The following is a 16,831-nucleotide window of genomic DNA, read 5'->3' as shown; positions in this document are numbered from 1 at the left end:
CCGGACTAAAATTGAGAAAATACACAACTAATCTCATTGGTTAGTGACAATTAAGTAAAGATGTTTTTACATGTCTTTTTATCGTTTCATAGTACAGACATATTCTCACGAAGTCTTACGATGGTCATTTTTGTATACCTTACGAGTTCTTGAATGATTTCTATTTAATCTACAATTTAATTTATTCTCAAATCGACTCTAGTTTAATCTGTGACTTGTATGTTTCATGGAACAGGGAATGCCTTTTTTTGCTATCCAAATTGGTGATAAGATAAAAAACAAAGTTTTAAGTTATTACTTGTATACTTTTTAAAAAAACATGCCACTTGTATATATACATTATTTAATTTTTTTACAATTTTGACTCTCAGTAATTGATTTAAAAATTAATCATCTGTCCTCACTTTCTTCAAAAATTAGCTTATGGGGAATATAGTAAATGTAAACGTCAAAGAAAATAATTAAAACAAAAAATTTTAATTAAATTTTATTGTTATTCGAATAATGATACAGTCCAAATAATCTAATACAGTAAATGTTATATTAGGAGAAAAACACGAGACTTTAAGATCATGTATAGTATTACATTATATTTCTAATATACAAACTAGTATTGATTTTTATTACACAGTTATAGAATCCTAAAAATTTCTTTCATATAGTTACGTATGAAAAATTTTTTAAGAAGATACACAAACATTAAGAATATAATAATGGTCTAAATTATATATTTACGTCTAGAGAATCTGCTTGCAACAGGCGTTTGCAAATCATCGAAGAAAATCAACAAAACCGACCTTATTTGGTCATTACTTTAACAACAATTAAAATATAGACAGTAATTAAAGTACACATATTTTATGAAAAAAATTTAATTTGCCCCTTAATTATTTTTAATTATTTATAACTATTAAAAATTAGTTCAAAAAGCCCAAATTTAACAAATATTATGTTTGCCTGAATATTATTAACATTTTCTACTAAAAATGAGCATTAAAGGCTAATGGCTTCATTTTAGTTTTTCTTTTAATTTTCATTTCTTTTTACTTCATCATACAAATTTATACAAACTTATTTAAAATTAGGCTTTAACAATTATTTACTTTTTTCGTAAAAAAATCGAATATTGACAAGAACATTGTCAAAAATATTGAAACGCACATATTGTTTTTTATTTTTTCGAACACACACGGTAAATTTTTTGCACTCAGTCGAACGAAATGCACATTTAACCCAATTTTATCTGTGTAAAAACTTAATACCTACCTTCTCCTCTTGATTGAAATTAGCATATGTAATTAAAATAATAGTTCAATATTATAGTAATTAAGTAAATATTGAAATATACTATAACTATGCACATTAATCTGCAAATTAATTTATTGCATAGTTAAAAACTGAAAGGTCTATAACATAATTTTTAAACACGAGCCCGAAACTTCGAAACATTCATAGTGCATTTTTAACGTAAAATACGATAATTTGTATTGAATAATCACAATACATTTTATTTAATAAGAAAGGATTAGTTTGAAATTTTAAAAAAATAGTATATATTTTAGTGGTAATAAATTTCGGTGTTTAAAAATATCGTATATAATGTAACTGCATTAAAAATTATACACAAATTTTTGTCATTTTGGAATAAAAACGTCTTATAGCTTTTTATTCAGATGTCTTTTTATTAATATTAGAAAACGAAATCTATTTGGGGGTCACAGAGCCAGCATCGAACGTTGTGCATTTTATAATAAGCAGACTAGACTGAAGAATAATCTAATATGTAAATAAGTATTTATGATTGATAATTTTATTTTATTTCTTCAAGTTGTTCAGTAGTTAAGGTATTTAATTTTATCTGTGGCTACCATATGGAGTAAATGGTCAATAGGTTTTTTTAACCTTACAAATGCGGCGAAGGAACACAAATGATTAAAACTTTTGCAATAGAAGCGTTATAAATTATTTAATAAGAATATGCTGATAGTTAATATTCATATTACATTTAAAAAAAAGTTTTGATGTCATATAATATCTATGAACTACCAAAAAAAAACTGTTAAGTTTCCAGTGTTGCCAGTCTTTTAAAAATTCCACAGGCAAAAAAGATGCTTATCGTAAAATAATTACACGAATCCTTTAATAACGTTACTCCAAGGAACATTGTAGGATTAGATGATTATGGCCCCTATTAAATATTTTTAATAGATCAGTTTACAGAACTATATTTTAATAATAAAATATTGCTAATTTTACTTTTTAACTTGCTCCCGCGTAATGAAACAACTAACACTATTTTATACGTTAGTTGTTGAGCGAAAGAAGTTCATTTATTCAATAAATATATTTATATATGTACTTTGGTGATTACGTGTAAAATTGTCGCATTTTTCCCCAGCTAGTTTCTCGTTTTGTAATATCAATTATCAAAAAAAATTGCCACTAGTTGCGATTTACTTGTTCGCCATTCGAAATCTATTGAATTTCCTACGATCTTCGTTTTTTAAAACAACGTTAAATTCGAATTCGTTAATGTCTTTAAAAATGTACTATTATACATGTTGTCATAATATAGGTGATATCTATATATATAAACCATTACAAGAGTCGTCAGGAATAGCTAGTTAAATATAAATTAGAAGATAATAATCAATCAGAACATTTATTATGTGCATGTGTATTTAATAAATTTACACACAAAATAATGTATGAGTTTTGAGTTGAAAATTTCATCCAAATGGAATGTGACTGGCCAATAGATTCTGACAATATAAAGTCTGTAGGGTCAAATAGTTAACAATAATTAATTTTTAAATGTAGTAATCCCAATTTTGAAAAGCTTTTACTTACTATATTATTGATACATAGTTTATTATTGCTGAAACATTTGATTTATGGACAGGATGTACCATACATTGATGGCAAATGATATATTCACTCCTATAAAGCATTTACACCTATAACCTTGTGTATTCAAGGTTGTATGTCCATTAATTATTGTGTTCAAATTACTTTATCAAATTGAAATTTATTTTAAATAAATTTTGATCATGCTCATCAAATTTTGTTAAGACATGTTTAGTACAATTTTTTAAACTATATGAATTATTAAATGTAGTTCCTATATTCCATCATGATTTTTTTTGACTTTGTGATGGTCGAATAAACATTTCATTCATCAATTGCATCTTTTACTATTGGAGTTAAGAAAATGATGCACATGCATCATTTTAAAAACAAATAATTAAAATAAAGATAGCTTGAAAAAAAAATGTTGAGAAAACATTAAAGACAAATGATAGTAAAGATGTTTAAATGTTTAGTCTGAGTGGCCAAGTGGAATCCAAGTTTTAATATTCTTAGTAAAATAAAAATTACTAAAATAATTATTAGAATAAAAATTCCAATATCTGTGAAATTTGTTACAAACAAAATTAAATATGATAATTTAACATCAGACAAGTTTTGTGAGCATTTAAGAATTAATTTGCTTTGTGAATATTAAGTTGTGGAAAATTGTTTTTCTGATATCAGTATTCTGAAAATACAAGTTAGGTTTTCATATAAATATATTGCCACTAAAATTATATTTATTCTTACCTTAACATGAGATATACTCTTGGTATACACAACAAATATTTTATTTCTTCAATATAATTATTTTCTGGATATATTACCTAAGTAATTAACAAATACAGTTCAACAAATATCATGGCAATAAGCTTGTAAATCTTGTTCATTGGCTATTTAAAATTAAGTGGATTTCTTATAACAAATATAAGTTGAAATGTTTATAAATAAAGATAAACAAAAAAATACACAATGCTACCATATCCAATACTAAGAAATTTTGATAAACAAAATTTTGTAAAGAAATTCTGAAAGTACATGGGTTCAATAAAGTTGCATGATGATAATCTATAAACAGAATGAAGTGATTAACTATATATATTACAGAAATATTGTACATAATTTTATATTCATTGGTGAATAAATTGTGTATAGCATTTTGTTGTATTTTACAACAGGATACAGATAATTTAATATACATTAAATATTGGTTTTTACTTCCTTGTCATTTACATTCACACTAATGATATTATTTTCCTTCTGTCCTTGATAATACATTACCAAAATCAAACTTGATTTGAAATAATTGTTTAGTGAAATACATACAAGCTCCCAAGTTCACTCTCATTCACTATCTGCAATAACACTTGTAAGTCTTCTAAACTCAAAATGTATTTGGGAGCTCCTATAAACTCAACAGATTTTCCCTCTAGCTCGATACTATATTTCAAGTTTTTAGGACATGTAACTGACTTACAACACTTGCCATTTAAAACTTTTTTAAACACTACATGAGTAATCTCTGCACTGTTAGAAATGGTAATACTATCACTGTCTTTATGTTCATTTGTTTGTGTAATGGAAATATCTTCACAATTATTATCAACAAGCATTACAGCTTTCGCACCATCAGTTTCCTCATTATTTGCAATAATTTCGTTTTTCACTGTAATTATGTCATTACTGTCCGAAATAGTTTCGTTATTCTCTGGAACAGTTTCAATATTCTCAGGAACAGTTTTAATATTCTCTGGAACAGTTGCAGTTTTCTCTGGAATAGTTTTAGTAATTTCTGTAATAGTTTCACTATTCTCTGTAATAGTTTCACTATTCTCTGTAATAGTTTCACTATTCTCTGGAATCGTTTCACTATTCTCTGGAATTATTTCATTATTCTCTGAAACAATTTTATTACTCTCTGGAATAATATCATTATTCTCTGAAATCAAATCATTATTATCTGAAACAACTTCATTATTCTCTGAAATCATTTCAATATTATTGGGATTAGTTTCAATGTTCTCTGGAATAGTTTTATTAATTTTGTTATCTTCAGATTCAGCATGAACGATACTGACTTCAGTTGACATCTCTGTTTGTTGATTTTCATTTGGTAAATGTTCTTCAATGCCTTTTTTTAAAGCCTCATCAAGTACAGATGGACTGTGCGGATTTTCTAGTTCTTCAGTCTTGTTTACTTCAGGTTTATCTGTAGCCTCTTCATTTAAAACTTTGAGTTTACTGCCATCTGTTATGTTGTGCAATTGATCCATGACCTCCATAAGTTTACTTACATCTGTATTGTCTACTTCCATAGGAATAGGTTCAGAGTCTTTATTCTCAATGTTTGACTTTCCGAGAAGTATTGCTTCTACATCATTGGATTCTATATTTGTTTTGAAAGGTTCAGGATTTTCATCCTCATTTTCTTTGCAGTTATTATCTGATGTATTATCATTTAAAATATCCATAATAGAGGGAAATTCTTCAACTTTTATCTCTGTTAAATCAGATTTTAATTTTTCAATTGGTTTTTCATTGTACATTAAATCTTCTAACTCAGCTGCTATGCGATCATAGACTTTATCATCTTTAGGTTCTTCATTTTTAGGAAAAAAGTCTATACACCATTCTTCTGATGGTAATATGCTTTTATTCAGGTTAGGTAATAAGTCAATTAAAGTCAATTTACTTTTAATTTCATTATTGTTATTTGAGATAGTTGGTGCAGTAAAAACAATGCCATATTGTTTTAAATCGGAATTTAACGTCTTTTTAATATAATTACTTGTTTTTTCTTTAACCAAGAGTTTTTTTTTCACACCATTATTTTCTTTAAGTATGTTACTTTTCAAAGGAGTATTACTAGTTGGAGATACCTGATTCAGTTCACTAGCACCTGTAATTGACTCTTTCATTTCTGATCGCTTAGGAATTTCTGATACTTTGGATTGTTTTTTGGAAGCATTTTTTCGAACAAATACCATTCCATTTTCATTACACTTCAGTCTAGAATTTGAATTTGACAAATTAGAGTCGATATTCTTTTTCGTTTTAGGAGATGAGCTACTTTCATACTGAATTTTGACTTTGGTAAATTTTCCAAGTATTTTTGCAAAATCCATACGAGTGACAAGAACTTTACACTCTCGACATTTTCCTTCTTTATATAAACGTTCTAGATTTCTAGACATTTTGTAAATTCGTCCCCGTCTACTTTCTCGCCCTTTCAGTGAAATCATTATGAAAATAACCTAATGAAAACACAAATGCACCAAATGTTTTTCTACCAGCATTTGGACAAGATTAAAAGAATCTTAGACACATTTCCCGCGCAGGCGATATCACTGCAAATATATAGGACTTCTTTTAAAAAAAGGGACTGCCACAAAGCCGATGTAAGTAATTCCCAAATAACTGCTTAATTTTAATTGTCAAACTTAATTTGAATTTGTTGTTATCAAAAATTTAAAACGACACAGTCGCGAGACAGCATTACATACAAGCGAAAATGGCGTCCTAATAGTGATGTGTTTGACACAATGATTTGAAGTTTGTAGTCGATAAAACTGACAACATGTTATGAATGATTTTGTCGAATATTCCTCTTTATTTGGAATTAAAAATAATAAAAGCATTTGAAAATCATAATAATTTTATCATATTCGATTCACGGTACAGGAAATGATATTTAACAAACATAATTTTACATATTGCGTTTTTTATATATTGCTCAATAACAACATCGCAAGATTCTTTTTCCATTTGTAGTTTTAATAATACCCAGACTTTAATAAATATTTTGTAATAAGTTATTCTGTCCATTTATGAAAGACCATTGAGACTAACAAAAACAAAGAACACATATATATATTAGATTGATACTCTTTTAACGGGGATATCCGTAGACAAACAAAAGTAATCGACGTCGCCGTGCGCATTAGAAAGTTGAAGTAGCAGTGAACAGGTCACACAGCGCGCAGTACTGATGGCCGCTATTGTTTTATCATTCTGGAGTGAAGATCGCGAAATGGCAAGAACAGCGTAGGATGGCCAAGGGGGACCGATAATCTTGTTAAGATCGACGGAAAACGCTTGATGCCAACGCTAAATTTATTTAATGTATAGGAAAGGGCTGTGACCAGCCGTGACCATCCGACATCTGAGAGGATAATGATGAATACTCTTTAGGCTACTACTGTTTTAAAGAAACAATAGTTGATAAATAGTATTTTACATTCCTAATTTTCTTCTGATTAACTCTCTTGTTATCATTGCCTAAATAAATTTTTACACTGTCTGTGAAATTATTTTACGCGAACGTACTATAAATTACATTAAATTATTACAAGAATTATTAAACATAATTAAGAGAAAATGTAAGTATTCTTTTCTATGGACAAATAATTAATGTTGCGTTACGAGTAAAATATGTGTTAAGTGTATATTTAAATTTTTACATGAAATAAATATTTCCAATTAATATTATGCGAATTATTTCTTACGTTTTTAAAAATATTCTACTGCGTTAAAAAAATTTAAATAATTAAAAAATACTTTCTAAATACCTCAAAATACTTGTCGAAAAATTTTAAATACTGTTTGTAAGAGTTTGCAGGTGCGGCTACAACATCGCCTTCTATTTCATTATTTATCACGAAAGGTTTTAAAGGTTTAGTAGAGACATCACGTTAGCACAAAATGTTACGTACGTAAAATTATCGTCACATAAACGCTGGTCTCCTCAGTACTATTAAGAATCATTAGTTATAGATATAAAAGCTCTAAAGTAGCTGCAGAGCCCATTTACTTTTAATTAATATGTGATAAGGTCTTTCAAAAATAACCTTTCATTTTAGAAATATAAATAATGTAATGATAACATACTAAGAAGACACAAAATTTAGATTACTACATATTAAAATTCAGTATTGTCTATGATATGTCCCTGCAGACTGTACTGTCAGAAGTTATTGACCTATTGGATCCCAGTAGAAAAAAATATATTTATTGAAAGCATTAAATTAATGTAACATTTTTCAAAGTTATCACTTTATACAAGTTAATTGGAAATAGGTGTAAAACTTTAAACATTATCTGATATGTGCTAATTTTACAATTGTGTTAAATACTATCTTAAATTTGAACAATTGTTTTAACAGTGATATGTTTGTTATTATTTCAATGAAGATAAAAAAACGTTTACTTATTATTCTTTCATGGAAATTCCTAAGATCGACGATTCATAATTGCCATCTCATATGTTGCATTGATCATATTATTCGAGCCCTTGCAATCAATGTACAAAATTGAAGTGGTACATTCACTACCAAGTATGCTACTACAATGTATATCATAATGATTTCGTTATATCTGATGCTTTGACACCGTAATTTAAATCATCAAAGTAGTAGTTGCAGTGTTAATCGTTTCATGTTCACTTCACTTATTTCTAACTAAGTAAATCTACTAATAATAAGTAAGTAATCTCAGTGGGAACAGAAGACGCTTTGGAAATAAAAATTTTGGTTTACTAAATAATTTTTGTAGCTACAACTTTAGGCCGCTATAAACGTTGTTATTATTATTACTGAATTTTGTTAAACCAGAATTATTTAAACGCGCTGTTAATTCTGAAATAGGTGTATTTTCGTTATTTATTTTATGCCTTATATTATCGCCGATGTAGATATTGATATATAGATATTAAAAAGAAATCTGGTTTACATTTAAGGCAAGATATTCTTAGTGAATAATAATTTTAATATGAAAGAGCTTATCGTAACTTTTGAAAATATAAATTAACTTTATTGCTGCTGTTAATATTTTTATACATTTATTATACAAATTATCGACATAGGATTTTTTTTCAGTGAGTAGTAACATCACTGGTCGTGCGCATAGACTGTCATATTTCAAATGCATTGCGCAGCGTATATGTATAAATCAAGATGGCGGTGTTATTTTAATTAAACCCATTTTATACCGTTGATAAGATTATTATATTTAATATTTTTCTCAAATAAATTACATTTTTATCATAACATGTCCTGGCCAATACCGCCTTCTGGACCATGGAATCCCGGTGTTGCGATGGCCCCTAATATGACCATGGGTTATACACCGGACCAATGGACTTTAATACAACAACAAAATTGGCAACAATGGGTACAATGGCAACAACAATATGCCCAGTGGCAAGCTCAATATGGCGACAAGGTTAGGTTATACTATTTTCGTCAAAATAGCCGTGTTAAAATATAAAATAACTGTGTGAAATGTTTTAGTATGCAGAACAAATGCAGGCTGTGCAGGCAATAGGAGTTGTGCCTCCTTTGCCTCCAATGAGCTGTGTGCCACCTCCTGCACCGCCGCCCCCTAAGGAGCCACCTCCACCGCATCAGAATGATCAACCTCTCTATTCACATCAAAAGCAGCCGCCACCGCCTGTTCCGGCTCCATCTCATTCTTCTAGTAATCCTGATAACCAGAATAACATTAACAATGCAGTAACTCAGAATTGGTCTACACTTTCAGAAAGTCATAATATATCACAAAACTCTGAGGCTCTTAAAAAATTGTCAGAGGAGGAGAGATTGTTCGATATTCAATTTCAGAAATGGGAGGAGGAAATAGAGAAATGGAAAAAAGAAAATGTAAATCATCCAGACAAACAGGCCTATAGTGATTATGAACAAAAATTTGAAGCTTGTCGAGCACAATTATTAGAACGCCGCCAGCAGATGAAACAGAAGAGAGCCCGGCTTACAAATAATACTTCTCAAATGCTTAACACTACTAATCCAGAAAGCAGAACATCTGTTACAACCACTTTGCAAAATGCTAATGTCAATAATTTCCCTACAACTGATTTACAAACTCCAAACTTTAATTCAAATCCAACAACTAATGTTAGTCATCAAAATTTTACACCAAATGCATCATATAACATTGACCAACTTAGTTACATTCATAATAACACTTATGAGCCAGTGAACCCACAGTTAACAACCAAGTCCTATCAAAATAATCCTATCAATAATAGTTCTCATACAGTTTCTAGTAAAGAAAAATCAAGTTTTCTGCCTACAAATGAATCTTCCAAAGGTATTCCAGGATTAGACTTAGTATCAGAAATTGAGAAAAAGTCTGTACTAAAAAAGGTGCAGGATGTCATTGATATAACTGAAGAAAATAATGGAGAGAAGCCAGGAATTTTATCTCAAGGTCCAGATTATTCAACAATTTCCAAGGGTATAAACAGCATATTAGGCGATGAGAAAATTATGACTATTCTTTCAATGATGCGGCAAAACAAGAATGATGTTAGTAATACCTCACAATTACAAAGCAATGTAGAACTGATTAATCATCAATATTCTAACAATGCTTCTTTTAATAAAAGCCAAAGTATGGCAACTGACATACAGGGATCTGTCAATGTATCTAGGAGTGACAATGAACAGTCTAACCAAAGCCATTATGGTTCAGGCCCAAAAGATGTACTAGATGAACATTCCCATAGAAATTTAGCACAAAACAGTGCCACTAGCATGCCAGTAAGAAATCAAATCAGTTCAGTACAAGTTAGATCAACTTTGTTAAATACTTCTGGCAACAGAAATTTCATTGATTATGAAGCAGTTGATCCTGAAGAAAGACTTATGCCTGAAAATAAAATAAATTCCTTACCACCCACAACCATCAGAACAAAGTGGATTGATCAGCCATTGTTTACACCTTCAATTATAGTTGAATATGAACATAAACCCTTGAGGCTAAAAGGTATTTATACTATTTTAATTATTTAGTAGTTCTAGTAGAATTTTACAATGCTTTCTGGATGGTGCAAATCTCAAACCTGTTATGTATAAATATTCAAATGTAAAAATGGCTTGCTTTAAATATTCCTTTAATGTTTTTAAGACAAAACAATGGAGGATTTATATAAATAGTTTCCTCACCTTGATAAAAAAGGAAAGTTTGCCCAAGGGATTGTAGTTCTCAAAAGAATGCTTTACATTGATGGCCACTATAGGCATAATACTTTTTGTTTTAAATAATTCTTACACACTTGGGAAGGTATTATGCTTGCCACTGTATATTTTTTTCAAGATGGACAGCAGCCGTCAATATATTTGAAACTAAATCATTCATGCTTATCCCTGCATACAATATCTTGATCAACAATTTGTGTTTATAATATCAGGAGAAAAACTTGAATAGCAATAAACATGCAAAAGTAACATATATTGTGTAAATATTTTAATAGTATTATTCAAATTACTTTTCATAAAAATATAGATGAATACATATATATTAGACATATATAAGAGTAAAACCTTTAAAGAGGTGAATGTATTGATAATTTGTGGTTAACTAATGTACAGCCTATATTCTATCCAATAATCAGTGGTTTCAGAAATAATAAATAACATAATTATATTGTAGGAAGAAAAAACCTTTTCACAATTGGGTTTACTACCTATTATAATTAATTACTGTCTACTACTGTTCCTGCAGACTATGTTCAAAAGTTATTGTTGACCTGTTACATTCCAATAGCCAAAATAAATTAATGTCACACATTTCATCATTTTACACAGGGTGATTGGAAATGAAAATTAGTTATATATCTCCCCTTAAAAGCTTTTACACCTATAACTAATTCCCTGAATATTTTAAATTTTAATTTTTAATGATATATTTTTTATAAATGTGTAATAAAAACCATTCTTGCAGCACGAGATTTCATTGAACCTGTACATACATTTGACTATAATCATAAGTCAAAGCAGAGTGATGATAGAAAGAAAGATTTTGAAAGAGAAGTTGATGAACTTTTTTCAAGTCAGTCTCGGATAAACGAGGTGCCTAATGATAATTTTTCAAGTGAAAGATTTAGAGATCCATACTATAGGGATTATGAGCGAAAGACCAGAGATAATGTAAGAGAAGATTTTAGACCAAGGCCCTCTTTGAGGGATGGGTATGATGAAAGGCGTAGATATGACAATAAATATGAAGATCGAAAACGTGATGATAGTGATAAATATAGAAGACGAGAAGACTTTTACAGAGATAGGGATAAAGGTGAAAGAAGTAGAGATGAATATAAGAGCCGATATAGTCTTGACTATAGACGTGATGAAAATAGACATCGCAGTAAGAGTAATGAAAAGGAAAACCGTAAAAGAGATCATAGTAAAGAAAATGATGACAGCTGCAACAATCCAATAAAAAAGAGTAAGGATGCAAATAGTGAAATAGTAAAAGCTAAGCATTTAGTTATGATAGATGACTTATTGGAACCACCAGGACGTGAAATGAGACCTGAAAAAATTGTAATAATATTAAGAGGTATTTTATTTTGTGTATGTATACCTGAGATATTTTTGATCACTTGGATTACTAATATTTACATTAAAAATTCCCTTTTGCATTTAGGTTTGCCAGGTAGTGGTAAGTCATATTTAGCAAAATTAATTAGAGATAAGGAAGCTGAACATGGCGGAACTGTAAGAATAATGTCAATTGATGATTATTTTATGCAAGAAGGTGAAACAGAAGTGACAGATCCTGTTACAGGCAAAACGGTTAGTGATTATTTTATTTATTTTAATATGAAAGGCATACATAATTTTGACAGTAAATTATATATAAAACTTAGTTCAGGATTAACAGAATAGTGGATCCAGTTGCAAAGCAATAACCAAATGTTGAATATTAATATCTTATTTACAAGGGTAATCTTCTAAAATTTTTCATTAAAAAATGTTAAATGAGTTATTGGGCATTTTATTAATTTTAAGTGTCTACCCTCTTTAGGATGGCTATGAAATGTGCAGATACCTGTAGTGTAATATTGTTTTATAATGAATGTCTTTATCTTCAACGAAATCAGAAATATTTCTTATAATTTTTCAGTTTTTGCATGAAAAGATGTAAGTGAAATTAAATTTTCAATGTTTCAGATTAAGAAGCCATCTCTAAAGTATGAATATGATCAAGACCTAGAAGAAAGTTATATGAATTCTTTGAAACGTGCTTTCAAGAGGAGTATAACTGATGGGTATTTTACGTTTTTGATATTTGATGCAGTAAATGAACATCTGAAGTGTTATGCCGATGTATGGAATTTTTCCAGACAGAATGGATTTCAGGTAAATGTTTTAAAGGAAACTTATGTATTTCTAGTGATTGTCCTGGTTATACTAAACAGTCAAACTTGTGAAATGAGAATTTTATTAACAAGACAACTTATAGAGTTAGAAGAGAGTATTTGCCAGGAACCTATCATTTTGCTCTTCTAAATCCTTTATAAAAAACTGGGAGAAGAAAGATCCATGTCAAATAGTGGCAATCTATTAACCATCTGTCTGCATCAGTGAATATGAAAAAACACATTGTAAACAAAACACCCTAGCAATACAAATAAGTAGTAACAAAAAAGCCTCTACAAGTACATAAAACATATATGTGACAGTAGTCATGCATGAAAAGTGTCTTTGAGTTATATTGCTACTTTCCTATATCTTGGTAAGCTATTGCTATTTATAATTCATTCTTAAAGGACTCTTATTTCATTCAAATGACCAAATATTCTTTTTTTATAGTTTTCTATAGTTCAAAGAACTTACATTGTAATTGAATATATAATACATATGCATTTACAGTATTTTTACCACCCATGTAAAATAAATGCAGATTGCGGTCCCTTGAGCTCTTTCTTATCCAGGTTTGACTATTTTACATTGTTAAATACCTAATAGCTGATGTAACAAATAAGATTTCTTGTAAAAGGAAGGATTATATGTATGTGTATTGGTACAACTTTGGGGATCGCAGCTAAAAGCATGGTAGGGTATTATTTTATAATGCTCTCTGACTGTTAAGTATTCCTAAGAATCCTGGACGGCAATAGATCAGGGCATACACGGAAATTTTTTAAATGATGTGTGACAGAGGGTATATAGGTAAATGATGTAGCTAATGTTATCAGCTAGGTTAGGATTAGGGCCAGATGTAATCGCCCAATTCCCAGATACATGTTAAATACAACTGTACACAAACTCAATGCCATCAATTTATGGAGTATGCAGGATGAAGACAAATTAGAGAAGCCTTATTCACCTTTGACAATTGTTGTTTGTCAAAAAGATTAATAAAAATCTGATTTCAACAACTAAATTTTTTTTGACTCCATTCCTAAACTGTAAACCACTTGTGTAAGAAAATTATTTTAGAAGAAAACTATTTCAACTTTTCTTGGAAATCTAGCAATTTAAGGATATTTATTTATGTATTATATAAACCAACAGAACAAATTACATATATTACTACTACTTATTGGGATTTAGAATGACCTGTCTTATTAAAAAATATACATATTTGGGTACACCCAAAGATAATTAACATGTTGGATTAATGTGGTGAAGGATCATGGAGCTATGTCCAGTAGTGAACGCCCATGGCAGAAATGATGACAATGATGATATGAAATTTTATAAAATAGCATAGCTGTTCTGAAGTATCTTTTGGTAATACTTCCTTATTACAGGTATACATTTGTACCATGGAAGCTGATGTAGCAACTTGTTACAAGAGAAATATTCACAATCGTACAATGGACGACATCAATGCTATTCAGCGTACATTTTTTCCTACTCCTGAGCACCATATACAGCTGGACGCGACTACATTGCTACAGAGTGCTGCTATTCCTGAAGTGCAAATGGAAGATGCTGATGATGCAGTCACAATGGAAGATGTCCCAGAAACTGAGGTGAGAATATTTGTAATGATATATAAGTATAGTCATGTGAGAGCAAATGACTATATCTACTGGTTACCTTGAATACATTATTATCTTCTGTACAATCACCTTAAAGCTTGTTATATTTTAAGTTATAAAGTTTTAGTTTGTTTTTAATTTTATTTTTGACTATGTGCAATTTTAATTATACTGTGTAACTATCTGGAAGCTAAGTTGTGGATAGAGTAATAGAATTTATTTCAGCATTGTTACTATAATCGCAGAATACTCTAACACAGGTTGAAAATCATTTTACATCGAAATGGGAGAAAATGGACGACGCTGCTCAATTAGGTAGGTTTCTTATATGAATTGTATAAAATATTTATGTTATGTAATTGCAAAATACAAATCTACCAAACATGACAATTTCCTTTTTCTTTCATTTACATTTAGGTGATTATTGCCCTCACTGATATAAAACATTAAATTACCTTTTTACTGTAATGTGTTTTTTGTAAGAATACCTTTATGATTAAATAATATAATAGTGTATCAATAGTTTAACACATTGAACCACTTATTTATGAATTGTTATCCTAGTTACAAATAGCACCACATTAAACCTAAAGACACATTGTTACAGCCCGACTCGACGGTACCAGTAAACCACTTCGGCCATCGCAACTCTCCATGGAAGACTACCTGCAAATAGATGATTGGAAACCGAGTGTAGCCAAGCCAGGGAAGAAAACTGTGAGTATACTTTTTAATGCTGTTAATGGTTATATATTTTTGTTTTGCTGTGATATGGTTCCAGTAATAAAAGCGCTTTTTTATTATTATTTGAAAAAAATGAGAAGAAAAGCCAAGAAAAAAAATCGTACCGTTATTGGATATGATTAATAGGTTATATGTCTAAATATTGTGTTTTATATAAATTACATTGACGGATGTTTTATTTGTATTTTTAAAAAAAAGATTACAGTATGGCTTGCAAAACGTGTTTCGTATATGACCTTATTTAGCCGGGAATAATATTTTTTATTGTCATTAAACAGCATCACAATCTACGTTTGTAGGTTTATGTTGTGACTGTTGTAAGGTAAGATTACTTGATGCAGTTTTAAAACTTTACAACATTGCAAATTGTTGTTAAAATAAACAATTTAAATTCGACCTTTGTGTTTTTTCATCTGGTAATGTTCACAACTAATGTAATAGAAATGGTTTATCTACATGGATTATAGATTCGAGTTTTTATCGTCTTGTACTTGAAACAGGTGCGTTGGGCAGATATCGAAGAAAGAAGACAACAAGAAAAGATACGTGCTATCGGTTTTGTTGTGGGTCAGACCGATTGGAACCGCATGACGGATCCGACTATGGGTTCCAGTGCACTTACTCAGACTAAGTACATTGAGAGAGTTAGGCGCATGTGAAATGAGATTGTGGAGGCGGCCTTTTTATAGGCGCTTATGCAAAAGTTTTCCAAACAAAATTTATCAATTAAAATTGAAAGAAGTTTTTTCTTAAATTAACCTTTAATAAATTTCTGGTGCTAATCTGTATTAAACAAAAAATATTTTTTCGTTTATTGATTTAATAATGGAAACAAATATAGTACGTTAAAAGAAACAAGTACATTCACTGTTTTACCCTGCAAATTGCTAAGGCTCTAAAACCGCGCCTTTTAATAATTCCGTTGACCACATATAAATTTCATTAAAACATTAGCCAAGAAAAATTATTAGGTAAAACAATTTATTAAATCTTAATTTTCGTAATATTAAAATAATTTAGAAGCTGTGTATTTTGAATATTTTCTAATTTTATATATAATACAAATATCACAATGAAAATAGTTATCTAATATTTAAATAGTAATTTAAAGTTTTCATTGTCATATTATTGATAGGTGATGGGATCTTCCATCTTAAGTGTTCCGAATAGCAGTTGTGCTCTATCAGCAATTTGCGGGGCTTTATAATAGTAGTAAATGCAATGAAATGATAATAGAAAAATAAAGCACTACTCTAGCTGCTGAATTCTTTTGCATTTGTATTTAATAATAAAATTAGGTGGTAACACTGATCTGTCAGTGAGATATTGTGATGTAGTTTATTTTTTTCCATTGAATACTTGATGTGCGATTGTAATAAAGATAAATTTAAATTATGGTGACTTTTAATTTCCATCCTTCGTGTGCCTTTTGCTTATTATTCC

At 29.4% G+C, this 16,831-nt stretch overlaps 2 protein-coding genes across 3 annotated transcripts; one reads left to right on the top strand and one right to left on the bottom strand.

Moving 5' to 3' along the window:
- Positions 1-2,725: 2,725 nt before the first annotated feature.
- On the bottom strand, positions 2,726-6,350 carry LOC137929223 (putative leucine-rich repeat-containing protein DDB_G0290503). The gene has a single exon (XM_068772137.1). The coding sequence runs from the start codon at positions 6,090-6,092 to the stop codon at positions 4,161-4,163; it is 1,932 nt and encodes a 643-aa protein (XP_068628238.1). The 5' UTR covers positions 6,093-6,350; the 3' UTR covers positions 2,726-4,160.
- Positions 6,351-8,796: 2,446 nt separating this feature from the next.
- LOC137930261 (putative uncharacterized protein DDB_G0281733) lies at positions 8,797-16,783 on the top strand. Of its 2 annotated transcripts, XM_068773483.1 has the most exons (9): positions 8,797-9,069; positions 9,138-10,635; positions 11,593-12,210; positions 12,298-12,446; positions 12,825-13,013; positions 14,411-14,635; positions 14,905-14,959; positions 15,252-15,361; positions 15,889-16,783. In XM_068773483.1, the coding sequence occupies exons 1-9, from the start codon at positions 8,896-8,898 to the stop codon at positions 16,045-16,047; spliced, it is 3,177 nt and encodes a 1,058-aa protein (XP_068629584.1). In that variant the 5' UTR covers positions 8,797-8,895; the 3' UTR covers positions 16,048-16,783. The 2 variants fall into 2 exon arrangements, with proteins under 2 accessions (XP_068629584.1, XP_068629593.1); XM_068773492.1 differs by lacking the exon at positions 14,905-14,959 and having other exon boundaries at positions 15,889-15,978.
- The last annotated feature ends 48 nt before the right edge of the window (positions 16,784-16,831 follow it).

The sequence above is a fragment of the Battus philenor genome, unplaced genomic scaffold (genome assembly GCF_028537555.1).
Source record: "Battus philenor isolate CCGP_79_NKW_IND1 unplaced genomic scaffold, ilBatPhil1.0.hap1 SCAF_11, whole genome shotgun sequence".
Taxonomy (NCBI): Eukaryota; Metazoa; Arthropoda; class Insecta; order Lepidoptera; family Papilionidae; genus Battus; species Battus philenor.
Note: the sequence above shows the minus strand (reverse complement) of the source record. Positions and strands in the feature narration are given on the sequence as shown.

What these genes read in the sequence shown, in the direction of transcription:
- LOC137930261 (XM_068773483.1), top strand. Translation starts at nt 8,896, where the DNA reads ATGTCCTGGCCAATACCGCCTTCTGGACCATGGAATCCCGGTGTTGCG. An exon ending in AAGCTCAATATGGCGACAAG is followed by an intron (nt 9,070 to 9,137) that starts GTTAGGTTATAC and finishes GAAATGTTTTAG; the next exon opens with TATGCAGAACAAATGCAGGC. An exon ending in TAAACCCTTGAGGCTAAAAG is followed by an intron (nt 10,636 to 11,592) that starts GTATTTATACTA and finishes CCATTCTTGCAG; the next exon opens with CACGAGATTTCATTGAACCT.
- LOC137929223 (XM_068772137.1), bottom strand. Translation starts at nt 6,092, where the DNA reads ATGATTTCACTGAAAGGGCGAGAAAGTAGACGGGGACGAATTTACAAA.